We start from the raw sequence: 20,311 nt of genomic DNA, 5'->3' as shown, positions 1-20,311 counted from the left end.
TGAATAATTTCTGTGCACTTGCCTCGTGATATGCTTTGGCCTGCAAACCGTCTCTCCTGCACCCTGAGGGAAGCAACTAGCCTGTCAGTAGGAACCTCCTCAGCAAGTAGTACCTTGGGAATCAGGGAATCATGAGACTAAAAGAAACTCTGGGATCAGAGAACTTTAGAATTGGAAGGGCTCTTGAAAACTTCTATAACTTTCGATGGAAACCCTGCAGCTGTCACCCAGGCACGAGTAAAGGGAGCTCTCAGTCTCCAGGTTCCAGGTTCCTAATCCAGTGGAACCTCCAAGATACCTTGGCATTCATCTCTTTTACAGGCAAGAAGATTCCACTGAAACCACTGCATGCCTTGCGTATTTAGATTTTTGCATCAAGAGCAAGTGTCTGCAGACTCTTCAGAAAGAGCCTCTAGTATCTGATAGCATTTGTTTGCAGCGATCTTTTCTTAAGGTGCCTGAAACTCCATGACCTTGGAAAAGATTTTGCTTCTTCTATGCTCTCTCACCCCAAATACACTTTAATCCAGCCAAGTGAGGTGTTTCCACAAACTGCAACTTTGCATTTGATAATTCCTTTTCTCCAGCAGGATATACTTTTAATTTTCTTGGTGAAGAACTAATTGGTTTTTATACTGAATGTCCTAGAACTTCTTTGGGAATTGCCTAGCAAAGGAATAACTTTCTTCAGTAATACATCCTTTTAATGTTCAAGTTCTATTCTTCAGCATGATCAATAACAATTATTTTGTTTAATAAGATTAATTTTTCCATCAGCACTTACTATTTAAATACATTCATTTTCTAGGTATGTTTGGAATATGACATGCTAACTTTTTTTTAGAAACCATTGTATCTATTTGCAGTCAAATTTTATACTGGAATAATCTGATAAAATGGTGTGAACTTGTATTAAATACTAAGGACAAATAATTGTTATTAGAAAATTTACTTTAACCTGTTTAAAAGGTATTTGAAGTAGATGTTTCTGAAATTTCAGCAGTTTCCTTTGTCAGCTGAATATCTTGGATATTGTTTAACATGCCTTCTTGTTTGTTTTCTGGTATAATAAGAAATCATTTTTCTATACTTTGTAGCTCTTTGGAAGCTTTAATTGCACTAATTGCTGTGTGTTTAAGTCATCAGTCACTGGACAAACATCTCTGAGAACCTCGAGGCTATTAAGCACTGTGACTCTGCTTAATAGAGATCCAAACCTTGTTTTTTTGTTTTTTTTTTAGCTCCCAAGCAAATACCGCTCCTTCCTCCCAAGCCAAAAACATCTCCACGTCCAAGAGTCCCACAAACACAGCAAGGTAAATCATGTTTTATATTCTGGCCTGAAAAGTTTGATGTTATTGAAGCTACTCTGTTGAGTTATAGCAGTTGGGTTTTAACCCTTGTGAAACAAATCTTCTTTTGCAACCTAATAAATATTTACATTTACTTTTAAACTGAGAAGTGTATTATTGGAATAGCTTATCCCAGAAAGCTTCCCTATTGTAACACTATTTTGAACAAGAGGATGGAGAAGAATGGAATTTTTTTGCCTCTCCCAGCTTGAGAATCTCTAGCCCCTCCATGGTCCAATCACCTAATTTTTTATATACCCTTCAGTAGATTTTATTTAACACAAATGTCATAAAGATTTTATATGTATATCTTATGTACATAAGAGATGTATATACATATGTTTATCTTATAGATATAAAAGATATACATCTTATATATACACACATATATATGTCCTCTCCTATACAAATATATTACATACATATATCCTCTCCTATATATAATATGTATATGTATATACCCTCTCCTATAATATAACAATTACATATTGTTTTGCTATAAAGGACCTGAACAAGATTCATTATAAACTTATTTGTGTTCTGTTGAAGAAGCTCCGGTTTGAATGATTAACTCAGTCCTAATTTCTTGACCAAGCGCTTGTCTAATTTCTCCAACTGCCTTAGCCAATCTCCATTCTGGACTATCACAAACTTGACATACCTCAAAGAACACCCATTGTTTTTTTCCCTTTCAATTTACATCTGTGGCAGGATCTCAGCATTTTACATCTGATTTTTACTTCTCCTCCTCATCCAGCCTCGGCAGTTCATTTGTCACTAAGTATGGGACATCCCAGCACTGGTGGTTACTCCAAGTATCTACCCAGTCACGCTTAAGTCTATTGTCATCAATCAGCTGATGTCCTGTCTCTCTTCTTCCCAGTTTCCAATTGTATCACCCTTGATGCTTAAGTGATCGTTTAACTAATTCATTTAATCAGTTGTTCAAGAAATATTAATTGCATTCTGACTAGGTGCCAGGCAATGCTCTGGACTCTAGGAATGTGAAACAAAACCGATCCCTTGTGGTCAAGGAAGTTACAGTCTGGACCAATCACCTAAATTTAAATTTGTCATTTATACATGGTCTATTTCCAAAAAGGATATGAGGTGCACCTACCAATTTAGTAGGAAAGGAACCTCCACTGTCACTAATGGTCTGGGGAGACAAACACGTTAGCAGGTATGGTTCTGGATTCCCACTACAAATTTTAGAATCACGTCTCAGTATCCCTTTTGAAAGAAAAAACTATATATTTGGGCATGATCTTTGATTTCTGATTCTGAGAGAAATTTTGCCTGTTGTTTTTTTGTTTGCTTAAAGGGAAATTCCTTAAAAGACAGTCATATGTTCCACATCCGCCTAATGATTTTAGATGTGCTTTAATGTACTTTAAAATTTGTATTATTTAATTACTAAAACTTTGCTATGAAAATGATATGTATGGTATGTAAGTATATAGGGCTACTCCCCTGATAGAGGCATTTAAAATAATAACAGTGAATACATGTGAAACAATGTATAAGAAATATTGGGGAGCCCTGGCTGGTGTAGCTCAGTGGATTGAGCGCGGGCCTGCGAACCACACGATCGCAGTTCGATTCCCAGTCAGGGCACATGCCTGGGCTGCAGGCCTGTTCCTGGTTCCCGGCAGGGGACGCATGAGAGGCAACCATACATTGATATTTCTCTCCCTCTCTCCTTCCCTTCCCCTCTAAAGATAAATAAAAATAAATAAAAATATATTTTTAAAAAAAAGAAATATTGGGGAAAATAATATAATTATTAATGAATAGAATAGGAATAATAAAACCAAAGCAAGTATATTAAATTTGTGGATAGGAAACTAAACTCTAACTTAAAAAATTAAATCAACAGATAAAATCACATGAAGATGCTCTCAACTTTTTATTTGGACATAAAGCATAGGACAAAAGCAGAAAAAGGAGACATGGAAATAAATAAGAAAACTTAAGGCTTAATGAACATTGGAAAAATAAGAGTAGAGATGAAAAATAAGTGCTCGGAGTTAAGACATTGGAAATATAAATTCCTGGTTAGTAATATTTTAAAAAGTAAAGGAGATATAACAAGGAAGACATTCATAATTTTCGTTTTTGAATTTTACTCTCTTCATATAAAAATACAGAATAAATCAGCAGCTCACTCTAAATTTCCATTATTATGCTATATTTAAAGTTTCAAATTTGTTTGATTGAGACCTTTAGCCAACCTTTCTCCACAAGATACGCAGTTTCAGAATGGATAGAGTAGCGTGCTCGGTGCATTCACTCTCTAAATCTGAAACCCTTGACTGGCTGCCAAAGAAGCAAGAGAGCCTCCTGGTTCTGCTCAGCTCAGGCAACTAACTCCCAGCCCATCGGTCTCTCCTGTGGAAAATAGCTGCAACCCAAATATGTCTGGCTTTGTCAGCGCTACTCAATGCAAGGCAACAATTTGGAAAATTGATCATGAAGAACAAAATACACTCTAATTATTCCTCTTAAAAGTGAATGGCCTTAGGATCGCTCTTACCCAAGAGAGTACAATCTTACCTAATATATCCCACTAATATCCTGGGTTTTTATCGTCTTTCAAGAATACTTGTGTATGTAGAGATATGGAAAATTGAGTATTTCAAAGGCAGATGTTCAAATCCTAGTACTTCCCCTCTACCCCTTGGCTATTTCTTTATGGACTTGAAAAGGCTTTTGGGGTGGGAGGATGTTCTGTGCACTTGAGCAATACCAAATGCAAATCATTACTGTTGGGCTAGACGGCTCTCACCTGCAAACAGCGTCTGCACCTCAAAGTGCGGCACAGGGTATTCACCTGTCATTTTTTTCCAGGGTGAGATTCTATGACCGAGCATGTCACCTTTCTTCTTATTTATGCTTAAACTATGTGTATGAATTAGATGACAAAATTTAACTCTAGACTTGCCACTGAAGGCAGTGTGGGATAAAAAAATGTGGAACAAGAATCATCAAGAATCCTTTGTCATTAAATAAAGTTGTGATTTTTAGACTTCTGTGGCCATAGGTAATACTTAACATCCCAGTATTAATTTTATACCTAGAAATCTTATAATCATCCATCTATAGGTTCTCCTAGTTTTTGTAGGAGCAAAGTGAAAATTACAATGTTCTCAGATCCTTCAATGTCAACTTTGTCAAGATTTTCCAGAAGTGAAAAAAAATTTGCAAGTAGTTCTCACACCATTTTGACATTTCACATTTCACTGTGACAGCCACCCTTTGAGATAACACAGGTTTAATTATTTCCTCCTAAAACATGAGAAACAAGTTAAAATGTGACCTGCTTGGAGCACCCACATGTTTGGACCTAGTGATCACGTCCAGGACCTTAGCTTTAGCTCAAGTTGTGTTTCTTGTTCTTAGTAACTGTGTAACCTCAGAGGAATAGCCACCAACCCAGACCTTTAAAGTGAAGCTGATGATTCCTTCCTCTCAGCATTTTGATTAGATGAAAGCATTTTTTAAATTGTTCAGTGAGATCTAAATGAATTAGATCTTTTTTTTCTGGTATATATTCCATTAGCACCTGTTACTTTAAAGGAAACACAGTTGCAGAAACACAATTTTCGTTTGTAGACGTGTTCACTTAAAGGTTTATTTGGGGCCTAAGTATTGCCGGGAGAGGAGAAAGCCGCTGCATTCCATTCCACGCTCACCGCCCTTCCTGCTGCCGCCTGATCTGACTGGTCGTATCCATGCTTCCCCGGCTTCTACTCTGACTCACTGAACTCATCTTCAAAGAAAGACTTGAGGGTGTGGGGAGTGATTTAAGAAGTCAAGTAAAGATCCCGACAAGAAAAGCATTCTTGCATTAATTTAATTGGTAATCTCTTCTGAAATGAAGATTCTCCATTCTACCCTTATGCCTAGTCAACTATAGTGTTTCTCAGATTTCACTTTTCTAAAAATATCTGGAAATCCAATTGATTTACTTTTAGAGCATAAAGTTTATTTTTCTATGTACCTTCCAGTCTACACCTTTTATATTATAAGTTGTTAAGCTTACACTTTGTCACATCTTTTGCCTGTATACAGACACCATGCGACTCATGACCTGAGTTTTCTCTTTCAGCGGTTAAGGGGCTCCAGCGTGTTACTTCAAAGCCAAAGATGTCACCAAAGCCAGAAGTGTCATATACTCCACCTGGTAAATGTTTTGTTTCATTTTTAAATCAAATGCTTTCTACTGTCACACTCTGCTGCAATGAAACAGGAGAGTGATGGAAGTGAGCTCGATGTTTCACTGACGTTCAGATACCCTGTTGTACCGTATAGGGCGTGATCATATGAGAGGTGCCATAGAGTTATCTCAGTGCTTGCAGGGTGAGGTACTGATACAGTGGAAAGGCAGAGATGTATGCCAAGAATAGAATGTTTCTATTAGAATTAAAATTCCCCTGTCTTCTGACTTATAAAAAGTGACCTACCAGTGCTAACTCTGCTATTCTCCAATGGTTCACAAAAATAAAGAATTCAGGATTTTTCCACAAAAATTATAAAATGCCCTTTTTACAAACAGAGAAAATGATGCTTAACTATTTTGTTAGGCTTAGAAATTTTACATAATCCGACATTGAGCGTTTGTTCGTTTTTTCCTGTGAAACTCTATTTTACCAGTTCATGGAACAACAGCTTGGGTTAAGAAATAAGAAGTTTGCTTCAAAAAAAAGTAATCTCTTTAGCTATAAATTAGACAGAGAGATAGATAGATACCTTGTTTATCATCTGAGAAGGCCTTTTGTCCACTTATGGGGCAGAGTAATCCCATGTGTGGGGAGTGGTAGTAGGGGATGCAAGGACCAGACCTTTTCTGGGTCTTGCCACCAATGCTGTAGGTCTTCACGTGACCTTAAGACACCGTTAGCTAAACAGTTCTATGATAAGCAAAACCAAGCACATTTTTAACTAGAGTTCCTGAAAAATACTATCAGGTTTTTTTTCCTTTCTTTTTAAAGGTCCGATTATTATAAATTCCTAGTACTCCTAGAACCATATAAAACATTCCCAGAACCAAAAGTATTTCTAACCTGTAGTTTAAAATGATGACATTTTTAAAAATCCTCACCCAAGGATAAGTTTTTATAGATTTTAGAGAGAGAGGAAAAGAGAGAGAGAGAGAAATATCCGTCTGAGAGAGAAACATTGACCAGTTGCTTCCTGTATGTGCCCCAACCAGGGATCAACCTGCAACATACTGTATTTTTCTGTGTATAATGTGTACTTTTTAACCCAAATTTTTGAGGGAAAAATAGGATGGGTATTATATTTAGGCAGTACTAAGTCCATGTCTGTATAGATGTTTTTAATTCTTTATTTATGCTAATGTGTTAAAAGTGTAACTCTAGAAAGCGGTAACAATACCCATATGCAAAGTAATACTCTGGAATATGGTAATTGGCTTTATTTCTAAATATAAATAAAAATTAAATTAAAAAAATGAAAGATTTCTTTTCTGAAAGTCTAGGCCAAAATTATGGGTGTGCGTTGTACACGGCAAAATACGGTATGTATGGGCCCCAACTGAGGATCAAACCCACAACCTTTTTTGGGATACAGAACAATACTCCAACCAGCTGAGCCACCTGGCCAGGGTGAAATGATGGCACTTTGGAAGCAAGTCTGAACTCACTTGCTGTAGTGTTTTCCAGACTGGAGGGAGGGGGAGGAGGTACTTTACTGCTGTGGAATGGTCAGGTTGTTGCAGGTGGTGGTAAGCTAGGGACAGGCACCTTTGCCCTGAAGCCTAGAATTTAAATTTGTATCACTAAACCAACAGCCAGTATTATAAATGCCAATAAGAAAAATGCCGATCTTCCCCCTTATAAAAGATCAACTTCTCATTTTCAATTGTGAAAAATTGTAACAGAAATTGAATTATAGATAATAGCAGTAGGTTTGAGTGATTTTATTTTCCTTTTTTTTCATCAGAGAAAGAGATATCATTGGTCTTGATGTTAATCTCATTAAACCATAATATCTAATAATGAAACATTTTTGTTATTTTTAAATGTCTCATATTAGCCATAATGCCATCAACACCTTAGTTTTCACAGAAATTCTAACCTGTAATCCTGGCTGGTGTCGCTCAGTGGACTGAGCACAGGCCAGCAAACCAAAGGGTCACCGGTTCAATTCTCAGTCGGGGCATGTGCCTGGGTTGCTTGCCAGGTCTCCGGTAGGGGCATGTGAGAGGCAACCACACACTGATGTTTCTCTCCTCTTTCTTTAAAAAAAAAAATTCTAACCTGCAGATGTGAGCAGTGGAACAACAGCACAAACACTTGCCCTGGAGTGTCCTTTGGGCTTATTCTACTGACTCCCCAGTTCCAAATGTTCAGTGGAATTCTGTCTCTAAATCTGGGATTAGTTCCGCTATGATCTGTATTCATCAGGGGTTCCCTGTTGCTCCAGGGGTGTGATGCCTATAAGAATAATCATAAGGCAAGTGTCCCTGTGTTTCAGACACGTGTTTAACCAACCTGTTGTGTTCAAACAGTGGTTTGTGTGTAGGCTCAGGTTTGCTTCCTAGTGAATCCAAGACCTTGTTTACTGGCTTCTGTAGGTTATTCCCCCCCAAACACAGGTAAATTACATATATGTAAATAGGCCAGTTCTAGTCAGATTTTGCTGCCAAATGAGTTTTTTTTTAACTTTCCATTTCAGAAGATTGTGGACGTTAGAGCTATGGATGAGGAATCATGGATGCGTAGTTGTAGGTCAGTGAAGTGGGAGCCTGACCACAGTAGATAAAGAAGATATAATTGAGAGACAGAGATTTTTGAGTAAAGGAACCAGGACAAGAGTGAGATGGTGTGAAAAAGAAGCCACGTCAAGGGAATGATACTTTTTAAAAAAGATATCAGGGCAACCCTGGCTGGTGTAGCTCAGTGGATTGAGCACAGGCCTGCGAACCAGGGCATCAAGGTTCGATTCCCAGTCAGGGCACATGCCTGGGTTGCAGGCCAGTTCCCTGCAGGCCAACTCCCAGCAGGGGACGCACAAAAGGCAACCATACATTGATGTTTCTCTCCCTCTCTCCTTCCCCTCTAAAGATAAATAAATAAATTTTAAAAAAAGATATCAGGGCATTTGAGCTGTTTTATAGGTGGAGGGGAATAAACTTGTGGGTAAATGGAAATATGGACTAATGGAGAAAATGATAAGATAATAGAAATAATGGGAAGTACAAGGTCCCAGAAGAGATGAGAGGGAGGGTGGTCCAAGAGCCCAGGTTAGGCTTGGAATGGGGCGTCCAAAAGGGTGGGAGACCAGCTTCCTCTCTGACTGGACCTTTACTGGAGGTGAAAAGTGTCTGTAGTCTACATGTATTACTTTGCCAAACAATCGGTCTCTTTGCAGACTTCGGCAGGGGTAAACCTTGTTGCAGACTTCATAGTTTACCATCTTTGTCAGGGGATAACACATAGATGCTCTCATCAAGCAAAATATCCAGGCACATTCATTTTCAGTTGTCCACATTAGATATTTTTACTCATAATTGTCTTGTGTTGCAATGTCTTCAGAGTAGTGCCAGTAACTGTCTTAAAAAGACAGTTAATTTCATTGATTGGCTTGTTAATTCACATGGCGAGCTGGTTAATATAATTGAGTCTAAAATATAATAATGGTAAATACTTGTAAGGAAATCATAAGTGCCTTCTCACAAAAAATTGTCATTATTTATATTGTTTCCCCCAGCCTGAAAGATAAAGGTTTTAGGAATCATGCTCTCATTTAATACACAGAGGCATGTCACATACAGAGGAAAAGAAAAAAAGCTTGCATTTCTTGGAGCTGCAATTGACCAAGCGAGAGAATGATTCATTACCCTTTCCTGTGAATATGTCCTTTTTTTTCTTTCCACTGATTTTAGCTGCTTTAGAAAGCCTGCTGTTGCACTTCATTAAATCATCACTTCATGGTTAAGAAAGGGCCGATCGCAGCAGCAGGAATCCACATTACCCAGCCCAAATTCCTCAGTCAGCTAATACAGGCAGCGAGTAATGTATTTACGGGAGGGTGGGTCTATCAGTTGCACATTTCTTCCCTTTCTCCTTTTGTTACTCCTAGCTCCTCTATGTATGGTCTAGCACTGTAACCAGTTAGGTTATCTATGAACTACTGGTGCTTTGTATGGCCATGACCTTCACAGAGCCAAATCAAAGTGTGCTGTCCACCCTCCTGATAAACAATTGGTTTGATTTAAAATGGGAAATTCCTCATATTTTACTATTTGAATTCCCCAAAATACTACGTAGCCAAGGTGAAATATTCACTGTTGTGATGGGTTTTCTCTAACTTTGTTGACCACTGATCTTTTTGAAGTTGCCTTTTTCCTTTAAAAGAAAAATCCAGGTTTTTCAGTTCCCCTGGAACCTTTTGCCTCACAGAAGCTCTAATTGAGTCACATTTCTTTTCAATGTATACCAAATTCCACAACTGCAATTTCACTGGTACTTAGTGGCCTACAGTAAGAACAGATGTGATAGTACCTTAAATATGATCCCCAGAAGCAATAAAATGAGAATGTCTGTTTTATATAACCTATTTTTATACTAATCGTAAAGTGGTGGTTGGCCACCTGATGCAAAAGTTGTTGTTTTTTTTTTTATCTTTCTGAGGCATAGTTCTATCCTGAATTCTAATTATTTTTCCCAAGCTTCATGTAAAATGCGAGAAAGTTACACTGCCTACTGAAGGGATTTATGAAATGTTCAGAGTGGCAGGAACACCTTTCTGTGAGAAAGTAGGACTGAGAAGGATCTCCTTGTGGGGAAACTGAGTCAAAGAAGCACATTGTCTGGTACTAACCATAGGCGAGTCACCCTGATATTTTGCCCTAAGGTATCAAATTCAGCCTACTGTTTTATGTTGCCAAAATATAACTGGACACAGGCATTAAAAATATACTGGACATCAGGGACTGAAAATGAATAGGCTTATTGTTCAGCTGACATTTTGTTCTTTGTTTTCATATTCTCATGTGTCAGGGGCCCTGACACCTAAATACTGGAAGCCACATCACCAAGAATGACAAAATGGCAACATTTGTCAGGATTTACTCTGTAACAACCACCCCATCAACTTTTCATGTGGTATCTTCTACTGAGCAGCTGATTTCTTTTGCTCTGTTTTTCCCCCATATTAACTGTCTTTCCCCCATATTAATGGGTCTTTTGGAATAAAACTCTGTTCTTGTCTTAGATATTCAAGAATCTTGCCTTTCTTGGTGTTTCCATCAATTTGTAGACCCATTTTCATGCTTTATCTACGATAATGTATTTTCTATTGCTATCAGTGGAATTTTAGCACGAGTGTCAAACAGCCACTTCAGACAAAATCTGACTTTCTATTTTGAAGTCAACTTGAGGGAGACCAACCTTTGTTTAATTACATTAGTTATTTACCCGCCCCTGCCCCTCTCCCCTCCCAGGCAACGAGGGAGCCTTCAAAATGAACTGTGACCAATGCTGTTTCACTCCCACTAGAATCTTCCCTAGACAGAAACATTTTTCCACTTTGAAAAGAACAATGTCTTCTTGGCTCTGCTCTTTAGCCACTGTGAAAGTACCTTTGCTTCATTCTCGCTTTCCAGGATTGCGTGTCTGTGGATTGCTTCACTCAGGCGTGACTTCGAGAGTACGTAATGTTTCCTCACCTTTTCTTTCAGTTCCAGAGGTGCTCCTTCCCCGTAAACCAGACCACCAAGTCTCTCAGAGTGAACCTGGTAAATGAACTACTTTATTTTCCCAATTAGGAAGTTTATTTTTCAAAAAATATTTTCAAGGTGAATAATTTTTTAATGATTGTGATGCAGAAGTTTGAAGAAAATTATGGATATAAAGTGTACATTTCTTTTTTTTTTTGAAGTTTTAATCATACAGTCTGTTTTAATTTTTCCACTGGATAACACTAGGGAATAATGTATGATTAGTTTACTTTTTCCCTAAGTGTTTTCGTTGAACAGGAGATTGTGCTAAAATTACAAGAGATAATCATCTTGTTAACTAAGCCAACCATTCTTACCTTCTTTCAAAATGTAAATATTGCTGTGTTACAACTGTGGGAATAATTTTAAGTAAAATATGGAGGAGGCTACTCAAAAATTTCATTAAAGTGACAGTGAATGCAAACTTTAATATTTTAACTAAACTAAGTTTCCTGGGTAGCATCTAATATATAGAATTTTCTCATATTTATCACGATTCTTAGAAAATGCTTTAAGGTCTAAATGAATGCGTGTAGGAACACAAACTGTTTTTACTTCACCGGATAGTAATTCTCACGAATATGTCTCTTTGGTTTGCTTTTGGCCTAGTTCTGCAGCCTGTTACCTTTAGGATCGATCTACCAGAGGCAACAATAGGTAATGGTTTTCCCATGTTGACCAGCTCTCATTGTTTTCTTTGCCACCATCAGGATTCCAGGTCTTTCTCAGACAGTCATACTGAATGTCGTCTCTTCTAAAACCATTCCATCACTTCATCCTCACTGTTACTCTTTCCAAGTGGAAGGGTAATGGTGTCAGGTTGTAACAGCTTTTCTCTGGAGACCAGCTTAAGACAGCTCGTCACCAAGCCCGTCCTCACCTACCTCACTCATCTCTGTGTTCCAAATGATTCCCCCTTCCTCATGTCCCTCCAGTCAACATTTTCTGCTGGTTAATTGTTCTCAGCTGTACTGTTATGATATAATAGCAAATTGTAAAAGGTACCGTCAAGTAATTACCATTCATATTGGCCAAAATACTGAAATTTGCCAATGGTTTATTTTTAAAAATAAACTCAAGTCTACAGCCGTACCACCCTGAATGCACTTGATCTCATCTGAAACATAAACTTGAGCAGACTTCAGGTGATCATAGCAAACACAGTGATGCTATTCTCATTCATTTGGTGATCCTGTGTGCTGTCTTGGGCAGGAAAGCTACAGCTGACAGACTCAGCACGGCGTCTGGCCCACGCACCATCTTGCTAGGTATGGTCATGGAGTGTGTCAAGCACTGAGTGTCATTTATGATTTATCCCAGTGGGAAAAACAGTTGAGAACCATTATTCCAGTATTCCAGTCATTTTCCTGAAGGTTCTGTGCACACTTCTTGTTCTTCTCCATGACTCAATGTTTTCTATTTTCTCTTTCAAATGAAAGAATCTCATATAATATTCTGGTCTGGTGCTTGGCTTTTGAACCTAAAGATTGAAAACTTTGGTGCTTATCTTTGCAGCTCCGTTAGAGACTCGAGGCAGCCCTTTCATTCCTATGATTTCACCAAGTCCTAGTCAAGAGGAACTACAAAGCACTCTGGGTAAATTTTATTCTGATATTTGAGTCCAATGAGGATCTATCTTTTACGGATTGCCCTTAAAGAAGCCATGTGTACATTGTGTTCATGGGTTTCCAAGCAATAGAGGGTCTCTTTTTGCCATTACACAAAATCTGCATTTCACTTGATTCTTTTACAATAATTGTATATTTGTCCTGATATTTATGGTGATTTTAAAGGTAAAATGGGAATATTACAAAGCATCCTGACAAAATTTTAAGTATCCCCAAAAGCAGAATATTCCCAAAATGTACTAATGCTCTCTTTTTTTATTGCTTCTTCTGTATTTGAAACTGCACATGGGAAGAACAATTGAATCTAGTATTTTTTGAGTATTTTATGGGTACTAAGCCCAATGCTAAGCAATGGGAGTTTCAAGGGAAAACTGTTCTAAAATGGGCCCGTATCCTTGAGAGCTCACCGTCTGACGAAGGCAGAACTTAGTGACCGTGGTGCGTCCTGAGTGCCACCCCACATGCTGCATGTAATTTTTAATTTAAGCCACATAACAACTTTGTAAGGTAGGTTCTATTACTTGCTCCATTTTACAGAGTAGAGAATTGAGGCACAGAGAGATTTGAAATTTGGGCCAAGTCCACAGCTAATGTCAGCGTGAGATTGGAACCCACACACTCAGTTACCAGAGCTCCTGAGATTCACACCAGTGTTCTACTTTACAATGAGTGTGACAGAGGAATGAGCAACATGCTGAACAAGCACAATACCTGTAGCCATCAAGGAGGGCTTCACAGAGGAGGTGACATTGACACTGGGTCTTCAAGGTGGAGTGACAGTTGAAGTTAAAGATGCAAATGTTCTTTTAGATTAAAGACAGGTGGGAATGAGGCATAGGGCAGAGACTGGTGGCCAAACGAATTTGAGGAGCAGGCAGTTCACCTACAGAAATGAGGACAGATGAGCCAGGGACCTTTGTTAGGGAGGAGCTGGGCGAGTTTCAAGGAGTTCATTATGTGGGAAATCCCAGTTTGACTCTTTGCTGAGAATGAACCAGAAAAATGTCCCCAGCTTTTGAGTTTTGGCTGCTCTGTCCTGTCTGTGCCACATCGGACATGGCCATATTTAAATCAGTGGCCTTATTTTTCTCGCTTCACTCCTCTTCAAAGGAACCCATTCTTTGTACATGCTGAAATGAAGTTACTGATCCCATTTTAAGATAAATTTTTTTGGAAAATAAATTGAAAACTGAGGGAATATACACTGATTATCAAATATTCATCTATTTTAGTTTAGGCCCATAAGGTCAACATCGCCTATGATGGTGAAGTCAAAGTGCTTTTAAGAACCACTGCCAGATAGGCTAATTATTTAACTTCCGCTCCCTACTTTTTTAAATACATTTTGGTTTATTGACCCAAGAACCATCACCTGCTATTTATCTCAAGTATATGTCTTGTGAGCTGAATCCAGATTACAAAGTAGAGCAGAAGAAAAAGATGACTATATTATTTGTACCAAGTATTTCCTTGGCTCCAGTATGCGTCAAAAAGAACAACATAATTTTCTGTCTCTGTGATGTTGTAATGAATTCGAGATCCTATTAAGCCCGGAACGATTGCCGTGCTTAGTTTTTATTTTCTCAGGAGAAATGTATCTGTAAGTCAGCAAACATACACTTTGTTTTTGCATGAGGAAAATAAAAGAATCTTTATGATTACGTGGTGTAAATACCGTATATATCTGATCTATTTCTTTTCCTGCTCCCCTAAACAATGTGTGGGATTTACGAGGTGTGGATGAGACACGAGGGCAGCTAAGAGGCACAGCCAGGCGTAGCCACCTCCTGTGTCATGAAACAAGGATCCTGAGCTAAAAGCTTTGGAGACCCTTAAAATAATTAAAATAGTTAGTGTAGGAAGAGGGAAAATATAGTAAGTGAGAGTTATTAAAATGTATCATTATCTATAAATTATTATGATTACCGAGCATACTTATAAATTCAATTGACCCTTTTATTATCACTTGGGGACAGTAAAGAATGTTTTTTTTGATCCACTCATAATGATAATTCTTTAAAGCAAGCTGTCTTACTGTGCTCTAATCCCAGCGGAAATAGACCAATCCACCCAAGAACACTTCACAGCTAAGATTCCACGAACAACTGAATTGGCAAAGACAACTCAGGGTAAATACTGTTTTTCTACCTCTGGATAGTAACTCTTCTTTCTTCATTTTTAATTAGGCAATAAAATTTCTTTACAGAATGTAATTTCTCATCACAGTGAATTACTTGATTTTTTTCATTTTATAGGTGTGGCCACATAGGAATATCCATATGACTATCAGTTGAATGTAGGGAAATGAGTTTCTTAGAGCTTTGCTTTTGAATGTGTGGTTGACCACATGATGCTGATAACTAACAATGAAAACTCTCTTTTGTTATTTCTTTTTTTTTTAAGATTTTATTTATTTATCTTTAGAGAGGAAAGGAAGGAGAGAAGGAGAGAAACATCAATGTATGGTTGCCTCTCGTGAGTCCCCTGCTAGGAACTGGCCCGCAACCCAGGCAGGTGCCCTAAATGGGAATCGAACCACGATCGTGTGGTTCGCAGGCCTGCGCTCAATCCACTGAGCTGCACCTGCCAGGGCTCATTTGTTATTTCTTAACTGACCTTCATTTACCTCACTTTCTACATCTGTTAAATAAGAATCTTTATTACCCTCCTCCCCCTCCTTTTTCTCTCCTGTTTCTCCCTGTGTCTCCCAACTTGAGGGACATATTGCTATTGTGGCCTCGAGAAGGAATCTCACCTGCACAGACTCCGTCACATCTGCATGCTCTCTCAGAATTTTTTATCCTGTCTGAGTTATAACCATTGTGGATTTCCAGTGCTTTCGTGTTTCCTTTCTTTTTTTTCTCTGACTGGCTCCTCTTGCCCAGCTCTGCCTCTTTCATAGGGAAGGAAGCTGTAAGACCAAAGAAAATATTTTTTGAAGAATGGGAAGACAGATTTATTCATTGTCAATTATAATTTGAGGGTGGAGAGAAATTAGTGGAAGAAATTCAAAATATAAGAGAATGATAATAAAAGAAATATAATTTTATGGTGTATATTTTATAATAAGTAGTATCATACTTATTAAATAAATGTGACTGAGCATTATGACATAGGACAGTTCTTATAAATTTTCTATGTCATTTTTTTACTTGTTTTAAATGTTTATTTTATTATTTACTTTATTAGCCTTCCAATTATTAACTTTTTGTTTATTTATCAATCCACATAGAAGCCTAACACACTGACAGCCCCCTTCATCCTCATTAGTAACAGATTAATGGTTGTTCAGTCACGTTACATCCATGCTCCAAGTATATTTTTACGTGTTTATTTGTATGTTTTTGCAAACCTTTGAAATGTCTGGCTTAATAGAAGGTAGTTGGATTCTCATAATCAAGCACGTTAATTTTTGTAACAAAATAGATATGTACGTACGTACAATAAATAGGATAAATAAAGACTATTCAGGTTGTGCTGCCAAATGAGAAAAAGTTTTTAGTTTTTTAGAGCTTTATAGATTCCAAAATTAAAGCATAAAAGATCATAGGGCTGTTCTTTTTTGTTGTTGTTTTTTTGGAGAGGGTTTTTTTTTGTCTTTTCTTACTTTAATGGGAATATCAGTATCATGTCACCATTACCGATGTATCTGGAATTTTTATCAAATTCCTTCCAGAACATGGTTTTATTAGACAGAACTTTCACAGTCGGTTGGATGTATGTCTAATACTTGATATCCTTATGTGAATTCTCTTAACATGTTCATATAACAGACTGTGCCAAGCACCTGGAGAGTGGCTCTCCAGAGATTCATTTGCATGAGGTAACAAAGGACATCCTAGGAAAGACCTCGTCTTAGGGATAATAGTAGCATCCAGGGCCTGGCCCGATAACCCTGCTGAGGAGCAGAGGGTCAGCTTTAGTGAAGGCCCACTGCATGTCACTAGGAGCACCTTTCGGCCCAGTCCTCATAGACGTGTGCCTGAGCTCCTTAGAAGAGGAGGCCAGTCAACCGCTCTGTTTTCGATGTGCTCTGTCAGGTTTTGTTTTTAACATGAAGCATCAGGAGCACAAGACAGCACACGACAATTTGACAGAGAAGCTGTATGGGTGAAATGTGTCTCTTGGTCTTTGTACTCTACCCATGCGCATCCCATGACCCTTCCAGTCCCTCAACCACGGGCCCACGTGCTCCAGAGACACCCCAGCACCACTTCTCCGGGGCACCCTTGCTCCGTTGCCCATGGAGACGATTCCCTGATGTGTTCTGCAGACCTGGAATGCTCAAACTTTTCTGCTTTGCCCTTCTCATCTCGGTCCATAGTAGAGATCCACTTAGCCGGAGGCATTTGGAGAATATTTTGATTATTTTACTCCTTTCAGCTCTCTGATACTTACCCCACCCAAGCAAAGTTGAATACTCCTTCCCCTCTCCAATACTGGACAGAACATACATCATTCAAAGTGTTTCTTCCATAATCCCTGTTTGTTTAATTTTGATGTTGTCATCATACAGCATTTTTAATGTTTATTTTACATAGATTTTTTGAACAGTTATGAAGTCATCTTTTAAAATTATTTTTGTATTATTGGTCACCAAAAACTACATGGAGATGGTGTTTACATAATAACATTGTCACAAAGCTCCTTTGTCGCCATTTTGTTTGTTCATTTGTTTGTTTTAGTTTGTGATTGAAAGTCTAGAGTAGCTTTCTCAAGACTATGTGTCATCTGGTGATGAGCTATATGAGTAATTCATGGCCTAAATTTAAATTATATTTCAGTTCTTTTGTAAAAGTTCTTTTTAGATTTAAGTAGTGACTGTGGAAAATTTTTTAAATTCTGATCCTGTGGCTTTGAAATAATATAGTGCTGATTATTTTTGTGTTCAGCTCTGTCTCTTTTCTGAATAAAGTTTTAAAAATTATATTTTTTTCTAAAGTGGGACTAATAAGAGCCATGATTGTTGTAGCTCTTTAAATAAAAGCAATCTAACATGGAAGAAATGAACATGAAAAGCTGAAATATGTTCATTTGACGGAGAATCCTGTCACTCTCAAAGAAAAGTAGGGAAAGGTGTTGGCTGGCCATCACCACACACAGCAGGGTGTTGAGAATTTGTATTTTATAACGTCAACATCTCTGTTCACTCTAGTTATTAACACTTTGAAAGGCCCACACTGAATCTTCAGAGAGTTGCCGTATGTGCCTGCTGTTTTTGGCCAGAAGTATGGCAAAAGTCTGCTCATCAGTCTTAACACTGAAAGCTTATAAATGAGCTACATTATAATCTGTTCTGCAGGTGTATTTTTTTAATGCTAGGTAAGGCATTGCTGATTTATGGTTACATAAATACCCACTCAAGGTGAGAGCAAAACCAATGTAAAGATGTAATTTACTTACAAGCTTGCAGGGAAATGAGTCTCCATCCTTAGCTAATGCGTTATTGAGAAAGTTGGAGTTAGGAGGCAGCACGCTATGTCGAGGGAGCCGAGGAGGGAAGGGAAGAATGAACAAATTCCAGGATGAATGCATGCTTTAAAACCTTAGGAAACAAAAATAGTTTGGCTGAGTTTCTCGTGAATTTGCCTGTTTACAGGAGTCACTCATTTTTAAATTTATTCAGAAAGTCTTCAGTAGGAGTCCTCACTGTGTTAGGTCCTGAATCACAGGAGCAGGGAGTGGCAAGGTGATGTGTGGGTCCCAGAGCTGGTGGGAGATCCCAGTCCCTGCTCTCCCTCTCTCAATGGGCAGGACACCAGAGGTGTTTTTCTCTCATCCTGAGGCTGTAAACAATGGCACTGACAAGTTACTCATTTCAGGGTCCATGAGTTAATACATTTTGAAAGAGATCATGTTTTTACTCTTTTCTTCTTACCTACCTCAAAATATTTTACTTTTTGCCTTTAAAATAACTTGCCTTTTTTGGCAAAATAGCATTTCATGGTGACGACCTAATTAAATGATGTGGACGGATGGATAGATGAATGGATGGATGGACATGCAGATGGATACACAGATGATAAATGAATGGGTGGATGGGTGGTTGGCTGCCTTAAATGTTTACCATATTAAGCAACCATCTGGTAAATTAAATGCCCTTGAAAAACATGGACTAAATGACGACACCTTTAACTCACATTAGAAATGACCTACCTCATTCTGACAATGTGCATCTTTAATATCCACTCATGAATACTTTCACTTGTTTTATTCTCCTTTAGCATCAGTGTTGCGATACATAATTGGAGGTTGCAGAACACTCTCTGTGCTTTCATGTAAAGCATACAAGCTGTCCATCCCTAGGATTCTAAATCGCCATGCGGTGGGCTTTGGAGTGTGGGGTATTAAACATAAAGTGTTCCTGTGTTTCAGCACCACACAGACTGCACACTGCTCCTGTGAGGCCCAGAGTACCGGACAGACCACACTCCAGACCTGGTGAGTGGCTTCTTTTTCTGATAACCTAAACAATCAGCACATCGGAGAATATATAAAATGTATTGAAACAGTCAGATGCACCAAAAGAGAGCTGTATACTTGAACTGAAATAAGATATACAGAAATTCTGATCCTTGCAGAGAAGTAGAGAGGTAAAGATGAATCCACGGATCAGATTCAGAGACCACTATGAACCTTCATCAGTATAAAATTATTTTTAAATAGTATTTGTGTATAAATCACATATGTACATGCCTTCAGTCTTCCATGGCACTTCCATAGCACATAGCATTAGCATTCTCTGTGACATATTAATTGCTTTCAGATGTTATTTGTCTTTTAAGAAAAGGTAGTTTCTTCAGTATAAAAAGCTCATGTCTGAGAGAATATTTTTACTTGATTTCTTCTAATGATTAAAAAGTCCACATCCCTGGCTGGTATGGCTCAGTGGATTGAGCATTGGCCTGTGAACCAAAGGGTCCCTGGTTCAATTCCCAGTCAGGGCAGGTACCTGGGTTGTAGGCTGGGTTCCCATTAGGGGATACACCAGAGGCAACAACACCTTTGTATTTCTTTCCCTCTCTTTCTCCCTCCCTTCCCCTCTGTCTAAAAATAAAATAAATACAGAGGAGAGGTTGGAGGGAATAATGGGGGGTAAAAGGGGAAGGATTGTCAGAAACATGTATAAAGGACACATGGACAAAGCCAAAGGCAGAAAGGATCAAGGGTAGGATGTGGGGATGGTTGGGGTGGGGAATAGTGATGGGGGGAAAATGGAGACAACTGTACTTGAACAACAATAAAAAATGTGAAAAAAAGAAGAAGCAGGCTCATTTTACATGTTAAAAATAGCAAAAAATAAACCGATAATTACACACTGGAAAATACTTTAAATTTACTAAGTTCTCCAAAGGTTCTAGTATTTCCCTTACTGGAGCTTGTTAGGGAAGAGTTAACTGAAGGGGTTGATTTGGTCCATGTAAATCACTTCTATGCTAAAGCATAAGTTGGACCAAAGACTGAATTTTTTTGCCCTTTCCCCACTGTGTTTATAAAAGTCTTCTTGAAGTTCTAAATGATAAATCTGGCTCATAAATTAATGTTCTTGGTTAATATCTCTCCAGGCACATGGAAGAAAAATA

General features: G+C 38.2%; 1 protein-coding gene across 5 annotated transcripts in view; it reads left to right on the top strand.

The window, feature by feature from the left end:
• ABI3BP (ABI family member 3 binding protein) overlaps positions 1 to 20,311 on the top strand; it is a 255,288-nt gene that overhangs the window by 180,909 nt on the left and 54,068 nt on the right. For 4 of the 5 annotated variants that reach the window (XM_037058952.1, XM_037058951.1, XM_037058950.1 and 1 more), the window contains 7 exons: positions 1,242 to 1,316; positions 5,464 to 5,538; positions 11,062 to 11,118; positions 11,710 to 11,757; positions 12,616 to 12,696; positions 14,780 to 14,857; positions 19,104 to 19,169. In XM_037058952.1, coding sequence (XP_036914847.1) covers positions 1,242 to 1,316; positions 5,464 to 5,538; positions 11,062 to 11,118; positions 11,710 to 11,757; positions 12,616 to 12,696; positions 14,780 to 14,857; positions 19,104 to 19,169 — 480 coding nt within the window. The remainder of the gene's footprint in view (positions 1 to 1,241; positions 1,317 to 5,463; positions 5,539 to 11,061; positions 11,119 to 11,709; positions 11,758 to 12,615; positions 12,697 to 14,779; positions 14,858 to 19,103; positions 19,170 to 20,311) is intronic. The other variant, XM_037058953.1, reaches the window with a different exon arrangement.

Source organism: Sturnira hondurensis, unplaced genomic scaffold (genome assembly GCF_014824575.4).
Source record: "Sturnira hondurensis isolate 20B ecotype Veracruz unplaced genomic scaffold, ASM1482457v3 Scaffold0010428, whole genome shotgun sequence".
Classification (NCBI taxonomy): Eukaryota; Metazoa; Chordata; class Mammalia; order Chiroptera; family Phyllostomidae; genus Sturnira; species Sturnira hondurensis.
This window is presented reverse-complemented; position numbering and strand designations above follow the sequence as displayed.